We start from the raw sequence: 27,167 nt of genomic DNA, 5'->3' as shown, positions 1-27,167 counted from the left end.
TACTTTAAGTGTCTCATTTCCTAATCTAATTCCCTCAGCATCACCCGACTTAATTTGACTACATTCCATTATCCTCGTTTTACTTTTGTTGATGTTCATCTTATATCCTCCTTTCAAGACACTGTCCATTCCGTTCAACTGCTCTTCCAAGTCCTTTGCTGTCTCTGACAGAATTACAATGTCATCGGCGAACCTCAAGTTTTTATTTCTTCTCCATGAATTTTAATACCTACTCCGAATTTTTCTTTTGTTTCCTTTACTGCTTGCTCAATATACAGATTGAATAACATCGGGGAGAGGCTACAACCCTGTCTTACTCCTTTCCCAACCACTGCTTCCCTTTCATGCCCCTCGACTCTTATCACTGCCATCTGGTTTCTGTACAAACTGTAAATAGCCTTTCGCTCCCTGTATTTTACCCCTGCCATCTTCAGAATTTGAAAGAGAGTATTCCAGTTAACATTGTCAAAAGCTTTCTCTAAGTCTACAAATGCTAGAAACGTAGGTTTGCCTTTTCTTAATCTTTCTTCTAAGATAAGTCGTAAGGTCAGTATTGCCTCACGTGTTCCAACATTTCTACGGAATCCAAACTGATCTTCCCCGAGGTCGGCTTCTACCAGTTTTTCCATTCGTCTGTAAAGAATTTGCGTTAGTATTTTGCAGCTGTGACTTATTAAACTGATAGTTCGGTAATTTTCACATCTGTCAACACCTGCTTTCTTTGGGATTGGAATTATTATATTCTTTTTGAAGTCTGAGGGTATTTCGCCTGTCTCATACATCGTGCTCACCAGATGGTAGAGTTTTGTCATGACTGGCTCTCCCGAGGCCATCAGTAGTTCAAATGGAATGTTGTCTACTCCCGGGGCCTTGTTTCGACTCAGGTCTTTCAGTGCTCTGTCAAACTCTTCACGCAGTATCTTATCTCCCATTTCGTCTTCATCTACATCCTCTTCCATTTCCATAATATTGTCCTCAAGTACATCGCCCTTGTACAAACCCTCAATATACTCCTTCCACCTTTCTGCCTTCCCTTCTTTGCTTAGAACTGGGTTGCCATCTGAGCTCTTGATATTCATACAAGTGGTTCTCTTCTCTCCAAAGGTCTCTTTAATTTTCCTGTAGGCAGTATCTATCTTACCCCTAGTGAGACAAGCCTCTACATCCTTACATTTGTCCTCTAGCCATCCCTGCTTAGCCATTTTGCACTTCCTGTCGATATCATTTTTGAGACGTTTGTATTCCTTTTTGCCTGCTTCATTTATTGCATTTTTATATTTTCTCCTTTCATCGATTAAATTCAATATTTCTTCTGTTACCCAAGGATTTCTATTAGCCCTCGTCTTTTTACCTACTTGATCCTCTGCTGCCTTCACTACTTCATCCCTCAGAGCTACCCATTCTTCTTCTACTGTATTTCTTTCCCCCATTCCTGTCAATTGTTCCCTTATGCTCTCCCTGAAACTCTCTACAACCTCTGGTTCTTTTAGTTTATCCAGGTCCCATCTCCTTAAATTCCCACCTTTTTGCAGTTTCTTCAGTTTCAATCTGCAGTTCATAACCAATAGATTGTGGTCAGAATCCACATCTGCCCCAGGAAATGTCTTACAATTTAAAACCTGGTTCCTAAATCTCTGTCTTACCATTATATAATCTATCTGATACCTTTTAGTATCTCCAGGATTCTTCCAGGTATACAACCTTCTTTTATGATTCTTGAACCAAGTGTTGGCTATGATTAAGTTATGCTCTGTGCAAAATTCTACAAGGCGGCTTTCTCTTTCATTCCTTGCCCCCAATCCATATTCACCTACTATGTTTCCTTCTCTCCCTTTTCCTACTGACGAATTCCAGTCACCCATAACTATTAAATTTTCGTCTCCCTTCACTACCTGAATAATTTCTTTTATCTCGTCATACATTTCATCTATTTCTTCATCATCTGCAGAGGTAGTTGGCATATAAACTTGTACTACTGTAGTAGGCATGGGCTTTGTGTCTATCTTGGCCACAATAATGCGTTCACTATGCTGTTTGTAGTAGCTAACCCGCACTCCTATTTTTTTATTCATTATTAAACCTACTCCTGCATTACCCCTATTTGATTTTGTATTTATAACCCTGTAATCACCTGACCAAAAGTCTTGTTCCTCCTGCCACCGAACTTCACTAATTCCCACTATATCGAACTTTAACCTATCCATTTCCCTTTTTAAATTTTCTAACCTACCTGCCCGATTAAGGGATCTGTCCCATGATGAATGGTCAATATTCAGGAATGTGACAGGAACAATTATTCAAAGCAAAAAAGTCTAGTAAGCAAGGGCTCCAAAATTGATACTATTCTCCAGTAGTAGAGATGTGTTTCATAGTAGCAAAGATGAACAAGTGCTCATAACTTTTACAGTATGCATTCTACAGTCCATGTTTACTTGACTGTTTTGCTCTGAATGATCATTCCTCTCCTGTCAATGAATACTTACCATTCCTCCTGGGACACCCTGTACATCCGAGTGGACAATACATAATCTTAATGGTTAGAATGTATCATAACTCCTGGCTTAATCTTTTATGTGTCAAATCTTCCTATTCTTCTTAGCATTAATCCCGTCTGGTAAGTGGCCCACTATACTCATCTTGCTGCCACTGTTGTCAGTTACCTAAGAGAGGGAAGCATGTGCGTGACCTGACTCTGGATTGTATAACCTTTGTTCTGCGTCTCATCATATTTTTTACCATTTGTGTACTGCACCTTCTGAGGCAGAACTTGGGACTAGCCCAGCATTTGCCTAAGCAAGGATGGGACAGTGTCTAAAAACACTCAGGCTCTCTGGTGTACCAACCATGCTCATTAGTCTGCCAAGCAGATTCAATGTGAGTATGACCACCCACCTGTGTAAAAAGCTAGTTCACTGCATGTTATGAGCTGGTCTTTAGTGTGCCAAAATCTGTAGTTATAAATTTTCACCACAGTCTACATCTGCACCTGAGCTTCAAAGCCACCTTTCAGTGTGTGGCAGAGGGCACTTCTGGTACTATCTATCTTTTTTCTCCCTTTTCTGTTTCATGGTGCGTGGGAGGAATGAATATCAATAAAGTTCTAGATGAGTTCTAATTTATCTGATTTTCTTGTCTTGGTTAGAAATTGGCACCTCATTTCATGAAACATATGTGGGAGGAAGTCTTGCTACCTGACTCTTCCTCAGAGGTACACACTCAGAATATTCGTAGTAAACCTGTTATGATGCACAATGCCCCTCTTGCAGCATCTGTCACTGGGATTTGTTGAGCATCTCCATAGCACTCTTGTGCCGAGCAGTGAGTCCTGTGATGAAACGCTTAGTTCCTTTTTTGTATCTTTTCTACTTATTATGTTAAACATACTTATTATGTTAAGCACGCTCGGTGAGAGGCCCAGAGCGAAGAACAGTACTCAGGAATCACTCAAATGAGTGTTTTGTAAGCACTTATTTCATGGATGCATAACATTTCCTTGAGATATTCTGAATGAATCTCAGCCTGGCATCTGCTTTTCCTACTACAATATTTGTTTTGTTTTATGTGGTCATTCCACTTTAGGTCAAATGGCTCTGAGCACTATGGGACTTAACTTCTAAGGTCATCAGTCACCTAGAACTTAGAACTACTTAAACCTAACTCACCTAAGGACATCACACACATCCATGCCCGAGGCAGGATTCGAACCTGCGACCGCAGCGGTCGCGCGGTTCCAGACTGCGGCGTCTAGAACCGCTCGGCCACTCCGGCCAGCCACTTTAGGTCACTCACAATGCTTACACATAGGTATTTTGTGGTAGTTACTGTTTCCTGCAAATTGTTACCAACAGCATAATTGAACAGTAATGGATATCTCTGCCTATTCATGTGCAATACATTAGATTTATTTATATTCATGGTCAACTGCCAGTCCATGAACCATCAGTCAGTCCTCTGCATGTCTTCCTGCATTTCATTACAGTCTTTTTGTGTTGCAGCCTTCTTATACACAACAGCATTGTCCATGAATAGCCTTCATGAGCACCCGATGTTACCCACAATCATTCATATAAACTGGAATGACCCAGTAACACTCCCTTGACAGAACAATGTGTTGAGTTCTATCTGCAAGGAATGCAGTCATAAATCTGGTTTGATATGAGTAAGCTCATATTTTGCTCACTAAAGGCTCAGAGCACGGGCAAGGTGCACCAATCTAGTGGTTGAATGACGTTCCATTGTCACTGAGTTAGCTGCTGTGCAAAAAACTTAAGCACATGACTGTGAAGAATGTTATTATATAATCGCAACAGAAAATTATAAGGTGATGGAGAATTTTTACAACCTATGCAAGGGACTGTGGCCTTGTGAAGTCTTATTTCTTCAGTTATTTTGTATATCTCATGAACAATTCCGGTTGGAGCTACTAGTGCTAGCGCTCATGTGTGCACGATGTGTGCTTTTATGTGTGTGTTTTCTTTTTTTTTTCTTTGCAGAAGAAGGCTTTGGCCCAAAAGCTACAATGTGTAACAGTCTTTCCACTGTGCCTGTCTGCAATTCAGTGGGTCATCTCTGCTGTGCGTAGCAAGCTATTCTTTTCCTAATATTGTTCATTTTCCAACCTGAAGTTTCCATTGTTTGTACATTTCAAAATGTTACATAAGCTCATTAAATTGGAAAGCTGGACTAACACCAGTTATGTGTTGTTTTAGATTTCCAGGAATTTAACTAAAGGTTCTCCAGAATAATACTGCATTGCTACTATGTACAGGCCCAGTATCTGCATAGTAATAATTATGATACAGGACTGTTGGTGCTCTATTCTACACAATAATATGTATGATGATACAATAGCAGCAAAAGCAGGACTCCATATCTTCTTCGATAAAACTTGAATATATTACAAACATGAAATCATCACCCAGAGTGCTACAGGTAGAAGGGGAAATCAAATGTATGGAGAAGTTTAAATATCTAGGAGAGTGGTTAGAACCAAACACCTTTTAGGAGCAAGCCTTAGTGTCACAGACCAGAAAATTGGGAAGAGCGTATTAGCTAACCCAAAGTGTCTGCAAGAAGAAAACAATAACAACTAATGTCATGATACGACAGAGGCAGACCTGGAGGAAAATACCAGGCCCAATTAAGGACAGTGGTAAATTCAAGAGAGACAACCATGAAATCTAAACACAGGTAGGAATGATCACAGATACCACTTGAAGGAGGAGGGTTATTTTTTGTGACCACATTGTCTGTATGAACCTACGGGATTGAGTAGTTGGTTCTTTCATTACATATGGAGGCACGGTCTACCAAAACAGAAAAAGACCAGCAAGAAATAGGGATAACAGTGGAAGGCAACCATATCCACTCAAGGAGAAAGTCCAAGAGCTCTTTAATTCCAGGGCAAGCCAAAAGCAAAAACTGGGAAAACATAGGCTGAAGCAAGAAAGGGACAACATACAGGATACAATATGGGAATACTGGGCTAAAGTTAAGGCCCAGACACATGGAAAAAGAAAAGTGTGGTTGATCCGGAGGTTGCCAACATGAAAAGAAGCAGCAGTTTGTATCGTGTCACTCTCGCTGATCAAAAATATTTTCCTAGCTTTCTTAGTATTCCCTGTGATATCCTTAGTCATAAACACTGTCATGTTTTTATGATCACTGATACCTTCCTTGATGTTAACCCGTAACTGGTGAGGTGATATTTTTGTAACACAACTGGTGAGGTTGGGTTATAGATACCCAATGATTTCCATGGCCCTCATACATCAATGGTGAAGGAGAAATGAAAAGTTTCTACATACATTGCAAAAGTAACTTTTACTGACATATCTGAACAACTTTTGGCAGCAGAAAATTATTTACAGTGAACAGAATAGACAATTTTTCAAATATATGTAAGTCCATAACAAATTTTGCAACATGTCACGAAATACATATATCTGCAAATTTTTTATAAACAGATAAATAAAATTTGAGTATTACAGTATAAAGCAACAATGAACATTTATAAAAGCACATTATTTTTGGACAAGTTATTACACACAGAAGAATTGGCAAGCCATTACTCTACGCAATCTCGGCATACAGGCTCTGCAAATCGGTATGTTGCAGCTGTTACAGACCTTTTTCATTTTTCTGTCAGAGCCTGGTGGGCACTTCTTACACCTCACTTGTTTACCGGAGTCTCGTCTGGTTTCACATGGAACTGGTATCTTGAGAATTCTGCTGATGTTTAGCCGCAATTCGTGGGGGCAAATGGTCGTTTTGAGGTCGACGATTGAGATGAGGGTCTACGAGTTCCTTGGCAAGATTTTTGATGTATTCCAATGTGGTTAGCTCTGGATTCCCTGGAAATCCACAGTAGATAACATAGGCATTCACTAGGCTAATGTTCATTAGAGTGAAAAATATGGCTAATGGCCATCGCCTTGTGCGTCTGGGTTTCTGGATCAGTTGACTGGGTATGGTGCATTGAGGATACAAGTAGGATGGCCTTGCCTTTCTTTGGTACATAAGAGAGTAGTGTTGTCTCCTTTGTGAAACCATAGAGAGCTTCTCCTACTTCTCTTTCCTTGGCAGGTAAAAATTCTTTCTGTATTTCTTGTTTATTTTTTCGCAGTGTTCCTACGTATGTCAAGCCCCCTTTTACGTAGTTCCTGTACGAGGGCAATGGACGAAACCAATTATCTGCTGTGATATTGCGGTTACTTCCGATAATGGGTTTGGTCAATTGCAACACTGCTTGAGTTGGCTTGGAAAATTTCTTCTCCTCATCAGTGAGTGTTCTGCCATCACTATCCTTTCCGGAGTAAATGTAGGCGTTTAGCAAGTAGTGGGTTTTTGCATCTGCCAAAGCCATTATTTTGAGTCCATATTTTCTAGGTTTGCTGGGGATATACATTTTAAAGCGGCATTGACCATGAAAGCCCACCAACATTTCGTCAATGCAAGTATACATTCCAATTGAGTAACTAGCCATACAGTTTTTCATAAACTCTTGGAAAACCCAATTTATAGGAGCTGTTGCACCACATTTTTTCCTCACATCTCTGTCTGAGGCGTCCTCAAAATGCATACTGAGCAGTAACACCAAAACCCTCTTCAGTGACATTGTACAACGAAAAATATCATGACCAGTACCGTCGGTTGCAAACATAGCTTGAAGATCTTCATTATTAGATTTGAAGATGGCTGTGAACATGAGAATCCCCCAAAAAAGCCTTGAACTTGATCAGATCCAAGTCTTTGTAGTCAGTTCTTGTATCATCAGACAACTTTTCCCTCATGAGAGCCAATTTTTTATTGGTTTGCAGAATTATTTCATTCAGTATTCTCTCACTAAAATGTAGCGTCCAAGCAGTTTGGGGTCTACAAATCTGACCAAGAGCTTTAGCAGGGCCTATTATCCCCAGTAAATGTGAAACAATATTATGTTTCCTTGTGCGAATATTTGAAGCTGGAGTTTTTTTGGACTATATGAAATGGTTCTTCCCATAGTACTTCATTCTGCCTTTTGAAAGGGGTCTGTTTTCATCTGATGACAATGTGTCAGTTTCAAAGGAATGTGGTGGTTGTAGTGAACTTGGTGATGATCCAGGAACTGTAGCATTAGGTATACCATGCACTTCATTCTCAGCTTCACATACTTCTTGCTCTGAGTCGGTTTCATGGGCACTCTCGAAACCTTGTTCTATAACATTTTCATCCCCACTACATTCACTCTCAGACTCATCCAGTACAGATCTCACCCAGTCACCAAATCCAGGATCACTAGGTTTCATAGACCACCTTCTAGATTGCATGTCAGCTGAAAATCGGAAAACGAGAAAATCTCAGGTTAACTAACATGGTTATCAATAAGCAGAGTTTCTAGTAATAATGAATGAAATAAACTCACTGCATTGATGAGAACTGCATCCAGGGTTATTAGTTATCACAGGAAACCTGCTAGATGCCGTACTGCCTATAAAATAGAATACGAGAATATTCCAAAAGAAGTTCCGCAACTGGTGAGGTTGGGTTAAAAATACTCAGTAACTTTAAAAAATCGTATATAAAATCAAACAACTCACCGCTCTGTTGAGTACCGTGCTTCAGGGCGGCTTGCAACAAACTGACTTGAAGGTATAGGAACCAACAATGATGTACTCACAACAATCTGGTAATAATGAGGCTTCAAAGATTTAACTGGGTATCTGACACCCAACATCACCAGTTACAAGTTAACTGATTCAAAAGATTCAGGTCTGTTAGTTACTAGGAGGTCTAAGACATTGCCATCATGCGTCGGTCCTGTAACTATCTGCGCAAAGTAGTTTTTAGGCAACACATTCATAACAATTTCCCATTTTACAGCTGCCAAGTTGAAGTTTTCTCCTATTGCAACAACGTAATCAGCAAACTTAATTGCTATATTCTCCTTGCTGTTTCTGAAGTTCTCTGCCACTCCTTGAAAAATGGGAGAGAAACAATGTATTAACCATCTAGCCAACTCTGTTCCAGTCTGAGTTGGTCCAATCTACTTATGAGAGACTCCACTGCATTCCATTCAGTAAATGTTACTTTCAGCTCGAAGGACCAAGTTGCCTTATCATAGCTGTCTTCTCTCTTTCTCACAAAACCAACTACAACCCTTCTCTCAACCATCATGTATTTACAACACAAGTCAATTGCAATGTCACTGATTTGAATGTGATAGTTTTTAGCAACACTACTGTAGAAATGATATACTTACCACTTGCATAATGCTTTATGATTTACCAACTAAAGTGTTACTCTGATCATTTTTCTAACATTTATGAAACCACTGCACAACAAATTTGGTACCAACTACACTTACTTCAGAATGAAATAAACATTATCATCTCTATTTTCAGACTACGCTGTCCAGTCACATTAATGTGACCAAGTGTCAAAAGCCTGAATACCCACATTTTGCAGCATGGACTGAGAATCTATGAGGTTCTGGAAGGTATCAAGAGGTATGTGGAGTGCTAGGTTTCTCGGCTGACGATCCATGGCACAAACAGCCCAATTAGGTGGTCCCACAGATTCTCAGTTTAAATCCAGAGAGTTTGGTGCCAAAGGGAGTATTGTAAACTCATCCTGGGGCTCTTAGAACCATGCATGTAGACTGCGAGCTGTCTGGTACGTTGCATTGTCCTGCTGGTAGGTGCTATAGTGCCAAGGAAAAATAAATTCCCTGTTGGAAATATAATGTAATTGGATAAACGGAAAAGGCTTCTCACCAAGTGGCGGCAGGAAAACACAAATATAAAGATATTAAAATTTGCAAACTTTCGGAGCCAGTGGATCCTCCTCCTGGCAGAAAGGTTGAAGCAGAAGCAAGAGGGTGAAGAAAAAAATCTTATGAGGTTTAGGTAATGAGGAGAGTTTTGAAAAATCACCCATAACACCAGATCAGAGGAGATTTACCAGGCGGGATGAGGAGAATATACTGTTTGTTGGGGACTGCACCAGATGAGATATGAAAACCTGAGAGCTTAAAGGTAGAAGATAGGGTAGCACCTAAGACAGAGATTACTGCAAAAACATGGTGCATGAGTTAATAAGAGTGGGAAGCTAAGTGTACTGCATGTGATAGAGGTGGGAGGGGGGGGGGGGGATGGCAGAGAGCAGGCAGGGAAAATAAGACAGGTCAGAAAATGAAAGATGTAGAAAACTAAATGGGAGTAAAGAAAGGAATAGTTACTGTGAAGAAATGCAGAGACCAAAAAAATTAACATAAATTAAGGCCAGGTGGGAGGCGAGAACTAAGGACTTGTTATAACACTAGTTCACACCTCCGGAAACTGGTGTCTGGGTGAACAATCCGTGTGTAGTGAAACAGGCATTGACATAATGACAGTTAAGTTGTAGAGCATGCTCTGTAACAGGATATTGTGTGTTGCCAATGTACACCCTCTGCCTATTCCTATAAAGGATAACTTAGTGGTAATCAAGCTGATGTGCAAGGCCGAACAATGTTTTCACAACAGCTGGTATTTGGCATGAGTCATTTCAAAGGTAAATATCCCTTTTGATAGTATGTGTTTTGCCAGTTACAGATATGGTATAATGGTGGAAGAAGGGTGCGTAGGGCAAGTCTTATGGCAGGGACAGTCACAGGGACTGAAGCCACAGAGTAGGGAAATGGGTGCGGAAAGAGCCTAGGGTCTGACAAGGATATTGCGGAGGTTGGGAGGACAATGAAAAGCTGTTTTAAATTTGGCGGGAAAAATGTCAGACAAAAATATACCTCATTTCATGGCATGATTCTAGGAAGTCACAGCGTTGCCAGTGCAGCTGATTAATACATTTTATATACTTTAATACCTATAAATGTGTTTCTCCTGCCGCCACTTGGTGAGTAGATTTTTTATTTATCCAGTTATATTATATGTTCAAAAATTATTTTCATTGATAAATTCCATTTCTGGATAGATATGGTCCCCAAGGGAAGATGCATACTTGTGTTGGCCCACTGAGCCTTCCAGAATGATGGGACAACCCAGGGAATTATTATGGGTGGAGGTTACACTCAGCAACCAAGCTAGGTTAATAGTTGGCTCCTTTTATCGACCTCCCGACTCAGCAGCATTAGTGGCAGAACAACTGAGAGAAAATTTGGAATACATTTCACATAAATTTTCTCAGCATGTTATAGTCTTAGGTGGAGATTTCAATTTACCAGATATAGACTGAGACACTCAGATGTTTAGAACGGGTGGTAGGGACAGAGCATCGAGTGACATTATACTGAGTGCACTATCCGAAAATTACCTCGAGCAATTAAACAGAGAACCGACTCGTGGAGATAACGTCTTGGACCTACTGATAACAAAAAGACCCGAACTTTTCGACTCTGTAAGTGCAGAACAGGGAATCAGTGATCATAAGGCCATTGCAGCATCCCTGAATATGAAAGTTAATAGTAATAAAAAAAAAGGTTTATCTGTTTAGCAAGGGTAATAGAAGGCAGATTTCAGACTACCTAACAGATCAAAACGAAAATTTTTGTTCCGACACTGACAATGTTGAGTGTTTATGGAAAAAGTTCAAGGCAATCGTAAAATGCGTTTTAGACAGGTACGTGCCGAGTAAAACTCTGAGGAACGGGAAAAACCCACCGTGGTTCAACAACAAAGTTAGGAAACTACTGCGAAAGCAAAGAGAGCTTCACTCCAAGTGTAAACGCAGCCAAAACCTCTCAGACAAACAGAAGCTAAACGATGTTAAAGTTAGCATAAGGAGGGCTATGCATGAAGCGTTCAGTGAATTCGAAAGTAAAATTCTATGTACCGAATTGACAGAAAATCCTAGGAAGTTCTGGTCTTACGTTAAATCAGTAAGTGGCTCGAAACAGCATATCCAGATACTCCGGGATGATGATGGCATTGAAACAGAGGATGACACGCGTAAAGCTGAAATACTAAACACGTTTTTCCAAAGCTGTTTCACAGAGGAAGACCACATCTGCAGTTCCTTCTCTAAATCCTCGCACAAACGAAAAAATAGCTGACATCGAAATAAGTGTACAAGGAATAGAAAAGCAACTGGAATCACTCAACAGGGGAAAGTCCACTGGACCTGACAGGATACCAATTCGATTCTACACAGAGTACGCGAAAGAACTTGCCCCCCCTTCTAACAGCCGTGTACCGCAAGTCTCTAGAGGAACGGAAAGTTCCATATGATTGGAAAAGAGCACAGGTAGTCCCAGTCTTCAAGAAGAGTCGTCAAGCAGATGCGCAAAACTATAGACCTATATCTCTGACGTCGATCTGTTGAAGAATTTTAGAACATGTTTTTTGCTCGTGTATCATGTCGTTTTTGGAAACCCAGAATCTACTCTGTAGGAATCAACATGGATTCCGGAAACAGCGATCGTGTGAGACCCGACTTGCTTTATTTGTTCATGAGACCCAGAAAATATTAGATATAGGCTCCTAGGTAGATGCTATTTTCCTTGACTTCCGGAAGGCATTCGATACAGTTCCACACTGTCACCTGATAAACAAAGTAAGAGCCTACGGAATATCAGACCAGCAGTGTGGCTGGATGAAGAGTTTTTAGCAAACAGAACACAGCATGTTGTTATCAATGGAGAGACGTCTACAGACGTTAAAGTAACCTCTGGCATGCCACAGGGGAATGTTATGGGACCATTGCTTTTCACAATATATATAAATGACCTAGTAGATAGTGTCGGAAGTTCCATGCGGCTTTTCGCGGATGATACTGTAGTATACTGAGAAGTTGCAGCATCAGAAAATTGTAGCGAAATGCAAGATGATCTGCAGCGGATAGGCACTTGGTGCAGGGAGTGGCAACTGACCCTCAACATAGACAAATGTAATGTATTGCGAATACATAGAAAGAAGGATCCTTTATTGTATGATTATATGATAGCGGAACAAACACTGGTAGCAGTTACTTCTGTAAAATATCTGGGAGTATGTGTGCGGAATGAATTGAAGTGGAATGATCATATAAAATTAATTGTTGGTAAGGCGGGTACCAGGTTGAGATTCATTGGGAGAGCCCTTAGAAAATGTAGTCCATCAACAAAGGAGGTGGCTTACAAACCACTTGTTCGACCTATACTTGAGTATTGCTCATCAGTGTGGGATCCGTACCAGATCGGGTTGACGGAGGAGATAGAGACGATCCAAAGAAGAGCGGTGTGTTTCGTTACAGAGTTATTTGGTAACCGTGATAGCGTTACGGAGATGTTTAGCAAACTCAAGTGGCAGACTCTGCAAGAGAGGCGCTCTGCCTCATGGTGTAGCTTGCTCGCCAGGTTTCGAGAGGGTGCGTTTCTGGATTAGGTATCGAAAATATTGCTTCCCCCTACTTATACCTCCCGAGGAGATCACGAATGTAAAATTAAAGAGATTCGAGTGTGCACGGAGGCTTTCAGACAGTCGTTCTTCCTGCGAACAATACGCGACTGGAACAGAAAAGGGAGGTAATGACAGTGGCGCGTAAAGTGCCCTCCGCTCCGCCACACACCGTTGGATGGCTTGCGGAGTATAAATGTACATGTAGATGGAATGCCACGAAAACATTCCACAGACCATAATGCTCCTTCCTGGTGGCAGAGTATTAGCTTTCACACACTTCACGCCATACACACCAATGGCCATTTGTCTGAAGGAGCACAAAGTGTGATTCATCTGGACAGTTACATCTGTCACCACTCAGTGGGCCTCCAGTTGTGATACTGGTGTGCAAATTCCAGTTTTCGTTGCCAATGAACAGCACTTGGCACGTGTACATGCAGCAGGTGACTGTTGTGGAGGCGCATTTGCAGCAATGTTCGCTGAATGGTTGTTGAGGAGACATTGTTGCTAGCCCCTTGGTTCATCTGGGTGATCAGTTACTCAACTCAGTTGGTAGAGCACTTGCCCGCAAAAGGCAAAGGTCCTGAGTTCGAGTCTCGGTCCGGCACACAGTTTTAATCTGCCAGGAAATTTCATATCCACTCCACTGCAGAGTGAAAATCTCATTCTGGAAACATCCCCCAAGCTGTGGCTAAGCCATGTTTCCGCAATATACTTTCTTTCAGGAGTGCTAGTTCTGCAGGGTTTGCAGGAGACCTTCTGTAAAGTTTGGAACGTAGGAGACGAGATACTGGCAGAAGCAAACCTGTGAGGATGGGATGTTAGTCGTGCTTGGGTGATTGATGGTTGATGCGGCTCACCTGGGTGGCTCTGTGTTGTGCTGACTTGCTGATAAGCTTTCTGCTTCTTGCCTTGACGATACATTGTTTTTGGTCTGGTGCCTCAGTTCTGCTCTTTGGTTATAGACACATCCTTGTTACATAACATGTTTTCTGTCGCCCATATTTTTATCCACTGACTATCCACCCAACGGGCATTATGGTTTTAACTATGATGGTTGGGCCTTCTGTATTCTCCACCATGTTTTAATGTTTTAAGTACACTTGTGTTTTCATCTGTTCTCATAATTAGTTGCTTAAGGCTCTGGTATCACTTTGGTGTATAGGGCTTCAATAACTATCATTATTTATTTCTTGTTGCTCAGATGTGCACCTAATGATGGAAGCCACAAAATCGATAGTTACTTAATAAATTGGTTCAAAATACAGCTGTCCATTTTTTGTGCAAGAGTGGAATTACATTTCCTTAACTTCTAGTTCTAAGTGTATAGCTAATGAAATTTTTATATATGGCCACCACCATTTTACAGTTGTATAACATTTATATTTTGAATTTCTTAAACAAGTGACACTAATTTTTACACAGATCTACTTTTTCACTTTCCACAGAGAAAAGTAAGGAATTTTTAAAGTCTTAAGCCAGTTTTAATATTAATTACCTAATATATGAATCTGTACTAATGATATTACTATAGCATCTGCGCCAGTCAAATGAATAAACTAAAAATTTTCATTGAGTTATAACCAAATAAGCACTGGAAATATGTCACTTATTAAGAACATACATGCTGATGGTTCTCTATCTACTGCAAAGTTGGGATAAGGCAGGTAAAGAAATTACAGCAGTTATATAATGACACTCTTTATTACACATTAATTTACATATTTTCACATTTGAAAACAGAATATTGTTTTAAACATTTTGTCCTTTACACATGGGGTACAGACTTATTGCATGTTTCTATTTCATCACAATTAGCTTTAACTGATCTTTACAGCACATCTAAGTTTGGCAGAACGACTTCTTGGGTTAGTTTCCACTTCTTCTGTGGCTGGTACTAGAACATGCTTATGAAGAAGTTTCCAATTGCTATGTAACAAACTGTCAACATCATCTCTATTATACCACAAAGAGTGATCAGTATATTTAAGAGGTAAAGGATTTATAGCATTTCCTATAACATTGCCACAGAGATGCCTCTTTACAATACGATCTTCCAGTGAATGAAATGAAAGTGTTACAATTTTACCTCCAACTTTCAAGTACCTGTGAGCCAAAATTAAACTATAATTTAACTCATTGATTTCATTATTTACAAATATCCTTAAAGCCTGGAACGTTTTTGTAGCTGCATGGGAAGGCCTTTGAAGTTTATCAAGTCTATGTTCTTCATTGCACACAGATGCCACAAGATCACTCAAGTCTTTTGTTGTCTTCAGTCTAACAAACTGATACCGAGACTCTATAACAGCTCTTGCTATCTTCTTAGCTTGCTTCTCTTCTCCGTAGATCTTCAATACCTTTGCTAAATCAGGTTCATCGATCTGAGCTAAAACATCTGCAGCCGTAGGGGTGGAAGGAAAACGAGTGCCATCCATTCTCATGTCTAGTGGACCATCCTTACTTATTGAGAAACCCCTTTCGGCAGTATCAAACTGCATTGAGGAGCAACCTAGGTCAAATAAAATCCCATCAACCATGTTTTGTTGTATTCCATGTCTCTTAAGAAGTTTTGGAAGTTCACTAAATTTTCCCAATAAAGGTACCAACTGATCGGGATACTTCATGGACAAGTTTTTAGCCATCTCAAAGGCTACTGGATCTCTATCCAATGCAAATACTCTCAAGTTGGGAGCACAGTTTAGCAGTTGTTCAGCATGTCCTCCAGCACCAAAAGTCATGTCTATGTACAACTGGTTTTCCTTTGGTTGGAAGCAGTCAATAACTTCATTTTTCATTACTGGGATGTGATGAACATTGTTTGCAGTGGTGTTGCATACTTGACTGTATCTTCTAGCAATATCACAGCATCTAGAGTTCAAATAACAGTACACTGGTCTGAAATACATTGTTTACAGAATCACTTTCCCCTAAATAGTCTTGAGAAGATACTACGATTTTCTTTTTGTAACAAGTCAAGAAATTCACTTGACAACACAGAGTTGCACTGTTCTGCAGTCAATCCAGTGGCAGAAGATGAAATTGTTCGTTTGTATAACTTCCCATATACATTATCAGCTAGTCTTTTCAAGCTCGCGTGCTCTCTGGCACACTTTTCTTCATCTCCTTGAAACAATTCTCCAGCAGTAAACGCCTTTTTTACTCTTTCTCTAAGATGAAATCCAATGTCACTGGAGCAAAAGAGGATTTATTTTGTTAAACTAAATAATTCATTATGTAATGCAGAGGACAAGTTACGAAATATGATAAAGATCATAGATTAGCATGAAAAATCTTTTATCAAAACAGATACTAGATAGATATAAACTACTTTTAAATAATCCCTAATCTTTACGGAATTTCAGCCTCTGTAGCATGGGCAAAACTGATCTTTCAGGACCCCTGAGTGTACAACTGATAATAATTTCTTTATGGTATCTCTTGTCTTATAACTGCACCCTTTTTTTCCAAAAGTCACGAAGGGTCAAATCTGGGGAATACGGATAGCTTGGCTATGATCAGCGATGATACTGCACTCCACCATGATAGCAGGAATGACTGCTTGAGAATGAGCTGTGATCCTGGCACTTCAATTTGCATAACATTTTGGGATAATCGGTCTAAAAGCAGCCTGCAGTGATGACTGTGTCAACAGGTACATTGTTATGAGAAGTATCCAACATCTGTCTTTGTCACAAATCAAGCTAGGGCCTACTTCAGATAAACTATTTCATGCAAATGTTTCCTTATATCAAAGTAGAAATTAAATTAAGCACACGGTCTTTGGGAATAAATTAATCATTCATAATTCATGGGAGTAAAAAAGTCACGATCTTGATTTTTTAATGCTGACACACTGACTTTGTCAGTGGCCTATCCTTCTGCTTCCTCAACCCAAAAATTATATTGCTGATCTCTTGCAATCATGCTTGTTGATGTCTGCATCATCCAACAAAGCAGATGGAAAATACTTAAGTGACTATATGTTGCTGATGGTCTATAGCAAACAAAAAATTAATTTTAAGCCATGTTGGTGATGAAGTCATTGGTGACAAAGCAAAAGCTTGGATTGAAGAAGGATGGGGAAGGAAATTGGCAGCAGGCTTTTCAAAGGGAACATCCTGGAAACTATCTTTAGCAATTTAGGCACATTACTAAAAACATAAATATGGATGGCGAGACACGAAAATAACATCACCCCTCCTGAATAAGAGTACAGTGTGTTAAACTTCCTGCCAACTCTGTCAATCTCGGTCAGAAGAGAAAGTAGGATTATGAAGTAATAAATAGGTCATGACGACCACAGCTGAGATTCAAATTCACAGTAGGGTCAATTCATATCAACTCAAGCAAAGCTTTGGACATAGTCAAGTCGGATATTTTGATTTGCTATTTATGTACCCGCAGAGTAAATAAAACGCACAAAATTTTATACTTTTTTATGCATAGATCAGTTTCTTTTTCAGATTTCAAGAAATAAAATTTGCTCATTTATCTGGTAGTGCATGAAACAGAGCAAGTTCAAAACTATTGATGTTAGGGAGGTGAAACTGATGTCACTGTAAATGTATTGGTTGAAGCTTTACATTTATATGTATGAGGGTCTGCCAACTGAAAGCGCCCACCACAGTGGGACCATGGAATAGTTCCATTCAAAAGTAATCTCCAAAAGTGTTAAAATATTTACCCCACTGGGAGACAAGATGATCAATTCCTGTTTCATAAAACACAGTCACCCGCTAATGGATCAAAAAATGCACACACTCTTGTACTTCCCCACCTGACCAAAGTCTATGTCCAAGCATCCCTTTCTTCGGGTTACTAAAGACGTGAAAATCACATGGTGAAAGATCCTTTCTGAACAGAGGATGTTGCAATGTTTTACAACCAAATTTCTGAAGCATAGCCCTCATACAATTGGCAGTTTGGGGGGAGATGTTATCATGCAACAGGATGGCTCCGTCCAACAGCTAGAGGGCAAATGGCAAGTCAACAATGGAAGGTAGGAGACGAGATACTGGCAGAATTGAAGCTGTGAGGACGGGTCGTGAGTTGTGCTTCGGTATCTCAGATGGTAGAGCACTTTCCCGTGAAAGGCAAAGGTCCCGAGTTCGAGTCTCGGTCTGGCACACAGTTTTAATCTGCCAGGAATTACATATCAACAATGGAATGTTTCCATATCCCCCCCCCCCCCCCCCCCCACCAAGATATCCATAGCTGTTCACATCAGATTCAATGAGGTCACCATGACCTCCTCCTTCGATTGCAGGGGCCCTTTGTCTATTTCTCGAGCATGGAACCACAATTGAAGCCAAGTGCTATGAAGACACTTTGCACAAACTGCGACATGCCATGACATCAAAACAATTAGGAATGCTGTTGGCTGGATTCACCCTGCTGCATGATAACACCAGCCCCCACAATGCCAATTGGTCGAAGGATCTGCTTTGGTGATCAGGTTGGGAAACACTGCAACATCATACGTACAGCCTGGAGCTTTCACTGTGTGATTCTCACATCTTTGGCAACCTGAAGAAAGACATGCATGGTCGTCTGTTTCTGTCGGGCAAGGAAGTGCACAAGTGGGTGTGGATCCGTCAATGACCAATCGGGTTCTATGCGGAACTGATTGTCTCGTTTCCCTGAGAGATGTCTTGACATGTCTGATCATTTCATGGTTTCGTTGTGGCAGTTGTTTGTTCTTCATTTGACTGCCACATATGACACAGTAATGCTGTAACATTAGCTTTATTTTACTGAACTAAATATATATATATTTAAAAAGAAAGATGACGAGACCCACCAAACAAAAGCGCCAGCAGGCCGATAGACACACAAACACACACACAAAATTCCAGCCCTCGCAACCAACGGTTGCCTCTTCAGGAAAGAGGGAAGGAGAAGGAAAGACAAAAGGATATCCTTTTGTCTTTCCTTCTCCTTCCCTCTTTCCTGACGAGGCAACCGTTGGTTGCGAGGGCTGGAATTTTGTGTGTGTGTGTTTGTGTTCGTTTGTGTGTCTATCGGCCTGCCGGCGCTTTTGTTTGGTGGGTCTCGTCATCTTTCTTTTTAAATGTATTTTTCCCACGTGGAATGTTTCCCTCTGTTATATATATATATATATATATATATATATATATATATATATATATATAGTTATAATAGAAGGAAACATTCCACGAAGGAAAAATATATTTAAAAACAAAGATGATGTGACTTACCAAACGAAAGTGCTGGCAGGTCGACAGACACACAAACAAACACAAACATACACACAAAATCCAAGCTTTCGCAACCAACGGTTGCCTCGTCAGGAAAGAGGGAAGGAGAAGGAAAGACAAAAGGATATGGGTTTTAAGGGAGAGGGTAAGGAGTCATTCCAATCCCGGGAGCGGAAAGACTTACCTTAGGGGGAAAAAAGGACAGGTATACACTCGCACACACACACATATCCATCCACACATACACAGATCTGTCGACCTGCCAGCACTTTCGTTTGGTAAGTCACATCATCTTTGTTTTTATATATATATATATATATATATATATATATATATATATATATATATATAATAGAGGGAAACATTCCACATGGGAAATATATATTTAAAAAGAAAGATGATGAGACTTACCAAACAAAAGCGCTGGCAGGTCGATAGACACACAAACATACACACAAAGTTCTAGCTTTCGCAACCAACGGTTGCCTCGTCAGGAAAGAGGGAAGGAGAAGGAAAGACAAAAGGATATGGGTTTTAAGGGAGAGGGCAAGGAGTCATTCCAATCCCGGGAGCGGAAAGACTTACCTTAGGGGGAAAAAAGGACAGGTATACACTCGCGCACACACACACATATCCATCCACACATACACAGACACAAGCAGCAATATTAATTCAGATTTTGCAAAATCTAAAAACATTCCCTTTGTACTTTCTAAAAAAATGAGTTTTCTGTATGTGTGTTTATAAAAATTGGTTTCATTTCTTAGATGGAGAATAAATGGGTTTCTAAGATACATTGCCTGACAAATAAAAGTAAATCATACAGAACATATGGTTGGATGTCAATATAACTTTGACCAAATACACATAATCAGTCAGTATATAACTGAGTGGAGCGGCAATTTTCTGCAACAAATAGAACTGCCACAACAGTGCATTTGTGTTGTTACCAGGCTTGATAGGATATATAAGGAGCATAAACAGTGCCAGCTGTTGAGTGATCACTGTGAAGCAAACAAGAGATACAAGTGTGACACAGCATTATCAACTATCGACAGAGCTTGTAAGGGACCTCACTGTGGGGGTCTGTTCAGCTCACTTGTCGAGTTATGCGATTTCCAGATTTGTAGGGCATTCAGATGTGACAGTGGCTTAATGTTGGATTTCATGGAAGAGTAAGGGCAGATACCGTCATCAAGGTTCCAGAGGACCACGTCCGACCACCACAACATATGATCACCATACTGTGCTCTAAGAACATTGTAACCCCTTCACTTCTGTACCTGCCACCTGAGAACAAGTGATACACTCCCTGCAACATTACGTGTCATCCTGCACCAATGGTCAGAGACTAGGAGCAGCCAGACTTGGGAACTACCATCCCATGCATAGGCTGCAGTTAACACAACACAAAAACTTGCTTTTGGTGTGGGTCCCTGATAGGGAAGCACAGACTGCTGACGAACGGTGTCACATTAAGTTCAGTGACAAACTACAGTTCTGCAATAACCCAAATGACCACCATTGGGAAGTATAGTGGTGACCTGGGGAAAGATCCCCTTATTCCAATGTTTTGGAGAGGCGCAGTGGTGTTACAGTGTGGGGGGACATGGGATGTGACTTCAGATCATGGCTGACAGTGATTCATGGAACCCTGATGGCGCAATGGTATGTCACAGACCTCCTGCACTCTCGTATACTATCTCTCATGTAACAGTATAGTGATGCCATTTGCTCATCCAAACATGGCACGTGTGTCTATTAACTGTCTGCATAATGCTGAGGCAGCCAGCAAAATTCTGTCTCCGACAAAATATGGTGGAATCAGCACAGACATCAACTCTGTTCCGGTGCCCGTGTCCAGCATATCAAGGGCCTGTTACAATAGTTGTGGGCCAGAGTGCTTCAGGAGAGGATGGCTTTATGATACCCTCCCAACCAAACCAGTGCATATATACAAGCCAGAGGGGGTGCACCATCATACTGAGGACTGGGATCACACTGCCAAATGCTTTGTAAATTTGACTCAATTTTGTAATCACTGAAATAATGCCACATTGCTTCTCAACACATGAAGTTTTATTTCGTTTCCTCCTTCCCTTTTAGGTGCTTCACTTTTCTTGACAGAAAATGTATAAAATTAAAGTCATTATATTATTGAAAAGAACTAAGATATCTCAGTAACAAACCAAAAAATCAGTAAGTCCCTACAGGAAACACGACAAGATATTAGGCTTACTATTAAATAAATTATATTTATTAATCTTACAGTATAAACTTAACAAGACTGACTCTAATGATCATCATCTGCATTTTTTGTTAAAATAGTTTTAAGTGATGTTTTTCTGATACATAGGATAAAAATAAAGTAAATAAACTCAACAAAGCTTTGTTTATACTAATAATTATGATTTCATCAAAGGTCAATGTATCAACTCTTCCAGTAAGACATCCTGGACTCTACTTTCCTTAGGGTAGGCCTACAATAAGGTCACATGCCTTTCAATATTTCACAGTTTCAATAAGGATAAAAAATGAAGCTGCACATCCCTTTGGAAGATGAACACTAACACTGAACTTCTTACAATCACTGTCCTTGTCAAGAATGGAACCAACCTACCACCAACTTTGAGAACTGGCACTGTTGTCTGAGGCAACTGTAACAAATCCAACCTCAGTGATGCTCAAATCGTCTGAGAAAGTCTGCTGTTTAGAAATGGCTTACATGCTTGATTTACCATTTAAAGAGTATGGTTATTAAACCATAGACTTTGAATGGCAAAGCCTGAAAATAAGACACCAGAACAAGAGAAGGCAGTGAGAGTCCCTAGAATAGTTTTGTGAACTACTGAATTAGGACCCGTATGTAATTTAGAATGGATGCCGTAATTTAGAATGGATGCCAGGAATGGTTTCCTGAACAGAGTCATACAGTTATTGGGTGTTGTAATTTGAATTTCAAATGGCTTTAGTAAACTTGGTTTAGGAGCAAATCTTCTGACAGTGTCCACCAAGTCCATCACAATCACTTTTACAATGTGCTGCGGCAAAATAACTCCCTGTGCATCAATTTTGTAAACAGTCTTGTGGATGAATGAGTTGAGAAATTTTCTGTTTTTTTATTGTGCAGTACTGCCAGCAGAAACCAGTCTTTTTTTGTCTTAGGCAAGTATCTGTCATATATTATGCAAGCAATAAAATATGTAAATGCTACAATGTAAAAAAAAAAAAAAAAAAATAAATAAAAATAAAAAAAATGTCATTTAACAATACAATAAATGCTGAAACAAAAATTCCATACTTGTTAATAGTTAACCATTTCTTGCAATATGAACTGCTAAGTGTGGTATAGTACTATATTTAAAAGTTAATTTTCCCTTCAACCCTTTCTTTCTCCATCTTCAAACTTTATCAAAGGAAAAACAGAAATATGTAAGAAACTTACATGTACATTAAATGGATGATTTCAAGAATAAAAAACTGCATTTTTGCAAGATTAATTTATTTCACAGCAGTGTTATGTAGTTAATGTTTATTTCTCAAAATATTTTGAAAATCTAACAATTTTTCATATTTTGGAAAAAAAATTGCATTGTGAAAAGCTGTTAGATTTGGCTGTTAATGGGATAGGTACTGCCAAAACAAGAAAAATTTGCGACATCAAAGTCCAAGAATTTACCAAAACTGGTTAATTTGATATGGACTGACTCAGTTGCAATAATTAACTGCGTAGAATCAACAGAACAAATAAATGAAAATCTTAGCTCTAGGTGTATGGACAAGACTTACGAGGAGGAAATGGATGAGAAACTAGTTTACAAAAAGACACAGTCACACAGTGAGATACAAGATAGATCTAATGATCACGAAGAAAATGCATCAAACATATTTACTTATAGCTGCAAACATTTCAAATGTTTTTTTAACATTAATATCATAACAACAGATTTATTTGTTCTGAAAACAACAAGTCTACCGCTGCAAGGAACAAACAGGACCTGTAAATAATTTCCATCAGTGGCTACTGTAAACTGTTGAACATAGTGCAAAATCAGAAATGTCAGTATTACTTCACCCTGCCATTTCTGTTGTGTATATTGGAACTTCATGCCTAACATGACCTTATCTTGGTTCTTGTTGCACAACTAATTTTCCTTGTGTTGACGCTAATATTTTTTTCTTGTTCTCCATCACTTCTATTTTATAATATATACCTGGGTTGTTCCCTCTATTTCATTATGCAGGTTAATCAACGTATTCTTGTGTGCCACAGCTATAATCTCACCGAGAAATTAAAAATAAAGAAATTAAAAAAGGCTATTTTATGACAAAATTTGCATTCAAAGGAATGGTGATTTCTGAACTTATGCAACATATAGCTTGTCAAAAGAAAATACAGCTTATGTCGATTTGAATACCATTGCTTTGCTATTCCCTTGTTTGCTTCTGGTGCAGCTTACTAATTTGGGTCAACTGAACCTAAAAATGCCAGATGTCAGCTTCAGCTGTAGTATAATGACATTGTGGCGTGTGACACCATATGTATGCAAATAGTTTTTCGATTGTAGACTGTGATGACAGCCCGAGGGGGTCGACGGAAGCATCCGATTCCACCCGTCTGCTTTGACCCATGGCGTACAGATGTTAAGGTGTGTGACGTCATTAAGGTGCGGAGTTTGAGTTAGATGTGTTTGTAGATGTTGTCTTGTGTTTGATGGCGCCCTCTGTGTGTGTGTGTGTGTGTCTGTGTGGTTTTGTTTTTTGTAGTTGTAGGTGTTGGTTTTTTCGTGTTAATAGCTATGGTTGATCTATATAGGTCAAGCAAAATGACCGATTCTAATTTTCCTCGTTTTATGTGTAGGTATTGGTGTTTTGGTATCGTCAGCTGCGGTTGGCCTATATAGGTCAAGGGAAGTGTCTGATTCCCGTAGATTTTTTTAATTGTTTTTGTTCATCATTTTGTGTGTTTTGGGATCGTGCTGTGTTTTTTTACTGTTGCATTTAGCTTGTCCCCTCCCTAAAACCCCCAGTTTCCCGCAGTTATCACGTTAGTTTGACTGTATTTTAGGAGGGAGATGTTATTGTCTTATTTATATGTATTTTCGTGTTCGTTGACATGTGTATGTGGTGACATCATTGTCGCCACATTGGAGATGCTTAGAATAGCAATTCTCGCCATATTGATGAAGTCATGGGTCAAAATAAATGGGTGGAATCAGACACTTCCGTAATCCCTCCCGACGTTTAGGTTAGGTTGAAAGGTGAAAGTTTAGTTGTGAGTTTTCACGTGATTAGATTGAGAGGTAACAGTTTGGTCATGACTTTTTAAAGCGGTATGGAACGCTTCAGTTAATCTGGCATTTTCACATACACAAATCACAATCAAGGGTGATGAATAATTCTTCGAAAGAATGAGGACCGAACCATGGATCTTTCAATTTGTAGCCTGACACTTTATCATTTTCCTAATGAGGCACAAAAAAATACTATTACTCAATAACACCTGCTGTCATTTGAGAAACTAATTAAAAGTGCCACTGTGATGTTCCTTCTTATGACATCACACATGAGGCACAGACTACATTAATAAATCATCAAAGGATAAGTTCTTTCATTATACTAAACTAAACAGAATAATCACAGTAGATGGTGATAAAGACTGACTGATGAAGATTTCTAACATTGCAAATGGAATTTGATACAGTGAGCTATATGTAGTTGCTACCCCCCCCCTCCCCCCCCCCCCCCCCTACAGAAAAGAGAAAAAAACCTGACTCTTAAAAACAAGAGGTAAGAAGAGCAGCTAGTCACAATGTTAACTAACTAACCATTCTGGTTAATTATCTTCCAGACTATGAAACATAATAACGTAAGTGTATAGATTCTCTCACAAAAAGAAGATACTTGCTGAAAAATAAACATTTTCACCATCTCTAAAGCTGTAATACATATGTGATAAACCAATTGGTAATAATCTTATAAAATGATGAAACATGAAAGAAGTGCACTGATTTACAGGGAGCTAATATTTATTTTTAAAAAATCATACTATTTCACCCTATGATCTTAAATATCCATATGATACATATGAGTCTTACAGCTTTTTGTCACTCATACTGTAAATTCCCAGCAGCTATATATCTAGAATCAATAAAGAAGCACCAGCCATATGCACTGAAATAGCAAAATCCAAATGTAAGCCTATTTACAACCTAGAATAATGAATAATTTTGATAACTATTTGAGATGAAGTTCACAGATTATAGGCCACTGGTAGTTTTATAGTACTCAAATGTTTATATCAAGTATTTGTACAAATGGTATTTTTTTATAATTGAGAAAAATGTCTTTCAGATATTTGCTACATATTGCTAGTTGCGATACACTGGGTGTCGAGGTTTAACCTATTGTCCTAAAGCTTAAGAAATGATGTTTCCTTGCCTTATATTTTTGAGTTTGAGTCTTCACGGAATAGTGAAGTGACTATGAACAAACATGTTTTGTAATGACTGTGGCTTCAAATGGCTCTGAACATTATGGGACTTAACATCAGAACTACTTAAACCTAACTAATCTAAAGACATCACGCACATCCATGTCCGACGCAGGATTCGAACCTGCGACCGTAGCGGTCGCGCAGTTCCAGACTGTAGCGCCTAGAACCCCTGGCCACTGCGGCCGGCTGCAATGACTGTGCATACACAACTAGCGCTAAAAGAGATTTGAAAACCCGAACAATGAGAAGACCCACACGAACGTTACCAACATATATAGAAAAGTCACCATTCCTTTTTGTGTCGTTCTTAGAGCCAGAATGAAAACCGAAATCGTTGGGAAACATTGTTGCGCTGAAGAAATACAAAACAAAAACTACAATTAACTGAAGTCTCAAATCCGGTAGGTAGATGAATGTTTTTGTGATACGTATGAGATACATATTGGGCAACGGTAGCGTAAATATTACAAAAAGTTTAGGGCAGCCAGTTTCTTTTGCGAGTATCGCTATTATAACAAAATTTCACTATTGATAGTACAAGGATGTCTAAAAGTGTACTTGTTACGTAAATAATTTGGCATCATCTTACAGATTTTTAATACGAAAGTACTGACCGCTCAGTTTTAGATGGGTCCACAGGCCAGCTTTCTAATAGCTTTAGAAATTTGCGATAGTTATTTGCCATCCCAACAATGTGTCATGCCTTATAAATGTTCAATAATTTCACTTACTACACAACCCAGCTTGTTTCAAAATAAACAACTCGAAGTACGCCAAATCGCCAATTCTCGATAGAATATAGCGATCGAGCTATCGATGGTTTTCCGAGAACCGAGAGGTCGAGTGACTGAAATTATATTTTACAGATTGTACTTTTCTCCAAACAAAGAGGTAAAGATTTCAAATAAGGCATGAAGGAGCAAATGAAAGTGATATTGGTCAGTATTTGTCAGTATTAACAAAAGAGCGCATGTCATAAAACGTGTAGCAAAAAAGTGCAAATGCATTACTCAGACGTGCTAAAATGATATATTTTTTTCTGTAGCAACAGCTATACAAAAAATTACTGTCAATACGAATCATAGGTATGAACTTGACACATAGCTAATTGGTACACTCCTTGCCCGTTTAAACTAAAAATATAATACTTCCACAGTCTAACGTAACAGTCGCGACACTTCGCCTCGATTTTGTTGCCCACTGCGCCAGTAGCGCGCCAAGCAGCCAGTAAGTTAAACTGTTGATTTCGGCGCGATCGTGAAAGCTAAAGCGAATAGTAGTAATTTATTTTGGTTTGTACAGCGGTTTTTACAAATGGGAACGTAGCGCAGCGCAATAAATTGCTAGCAGCAACAAGAAGAAGATACCACATCTGTCTTTTTTTTTAGGTTTCCTAAGGACCCTGTGAGGTGTATACCATCACTTCACTAAACCATATCGTCGGGAATCGCTTGCAAACTACATGTATATTAATGATTCAAATGTTTCGTTTTAAAAGTAGAAAATTCATAGTGAGTAGCAGACGAGAACATCTTATGAAAAAAGACCATGTCTGCCTTTATGATAATGTTACGTTTTGCCCGCTACACGTCGAACAAA

The 27,167-nt window shown here is 39.4% G+C and overlaps 2 protein-coding genes across 2 annotated transcripts; both read right to left on the bottom strand.

Annotated features, from left to right (window-relative positions):
* Nucleotides 1–14,536: 14,536 nt before the first annotated feature.
* On the bottom strand, nt 14,537–15,760 carry LOC126187905 (probable methyltransferase-like protein 15 homolog). Its single transcript, XM_049929259.1, has one exon. It carries the CDS (start codon nt 15,758–15,760, stop codon nt 14,672–14,674), a length of 1,089 nt encoding a protein of 362 aa, XP_049785216.1. The 3' UTR covers nt 14,537–14,671.
* An 11-nt stretch (nt 15,761–15,771) lies between these two features.
* On the bottom strand, nt 15,772–26,353 carry LOC126187906 (ubiquinol-cytochrome-c reductase complex assembly factor 2). Its single transcript, XM_049929260.1, has 2 exons — nt 26,183–26,353; nt 15,772–16,042 (listed from the first exon to the last, which is right to left on the bottom strand). The coding sequence occupies exons 1-2, from the start codon at nt 26,251–26,253 to the stop codon at nt 15,772–15,774; spliced, it is 342 nt and encodes a 113-aa protein (XP_049785217.1). The 5' UTR covers nt 26,254–26,353.
* Nucleotides 26,354–27,167: the final 814 nt, after the last annotated feature.

Source organism: Schistocerca cancellata, chromosome 5 (assembly GCF_023864275.1).
Source record: "Schistocerca cancellata isolate TAMUIC-IGC-003103 chromosome 5, iqSchCanc2.1, whole genome shotgun sequence".
NCBI lineage: Eukaryota > Metazoa > Arthropoda > Insecta > Orthoptera > Acrididae > Schistocerca > Schistocerca cancellata.
The sequence above is the reverse complement of the archived record's forward strand: the minus strand, read 5'-3'. Positions and strand labels throughout refer to the sequence as shown.

What these genes read in the sequence shown, in the direction of transcription:
- LOC126187905 (XM_049929259.1), bottom strand. Translation starts at nt 15,760, where the DNA reads ATGTATTTCAGACCAGTGTACTGTTATTTGAACTCTAGATGCTGTGAT.
- LOC126187906 (XM_049929260.1), bottom strand. Translation starts at nt 26,253, where the DNA reads ATGGCAAATAACTATCGCAAATTTCTAAAGCTATTAGAAAGCTGGCCT. An exon ending in GACCCATCTAAAACTGAGCG is followed by an intron (nt 16,043 to 26,182) that starts GTCAGTACTTTC and finishes CTTTTGCTCCAG; the next exon opens with TGACATTGGATTTCATCTTA.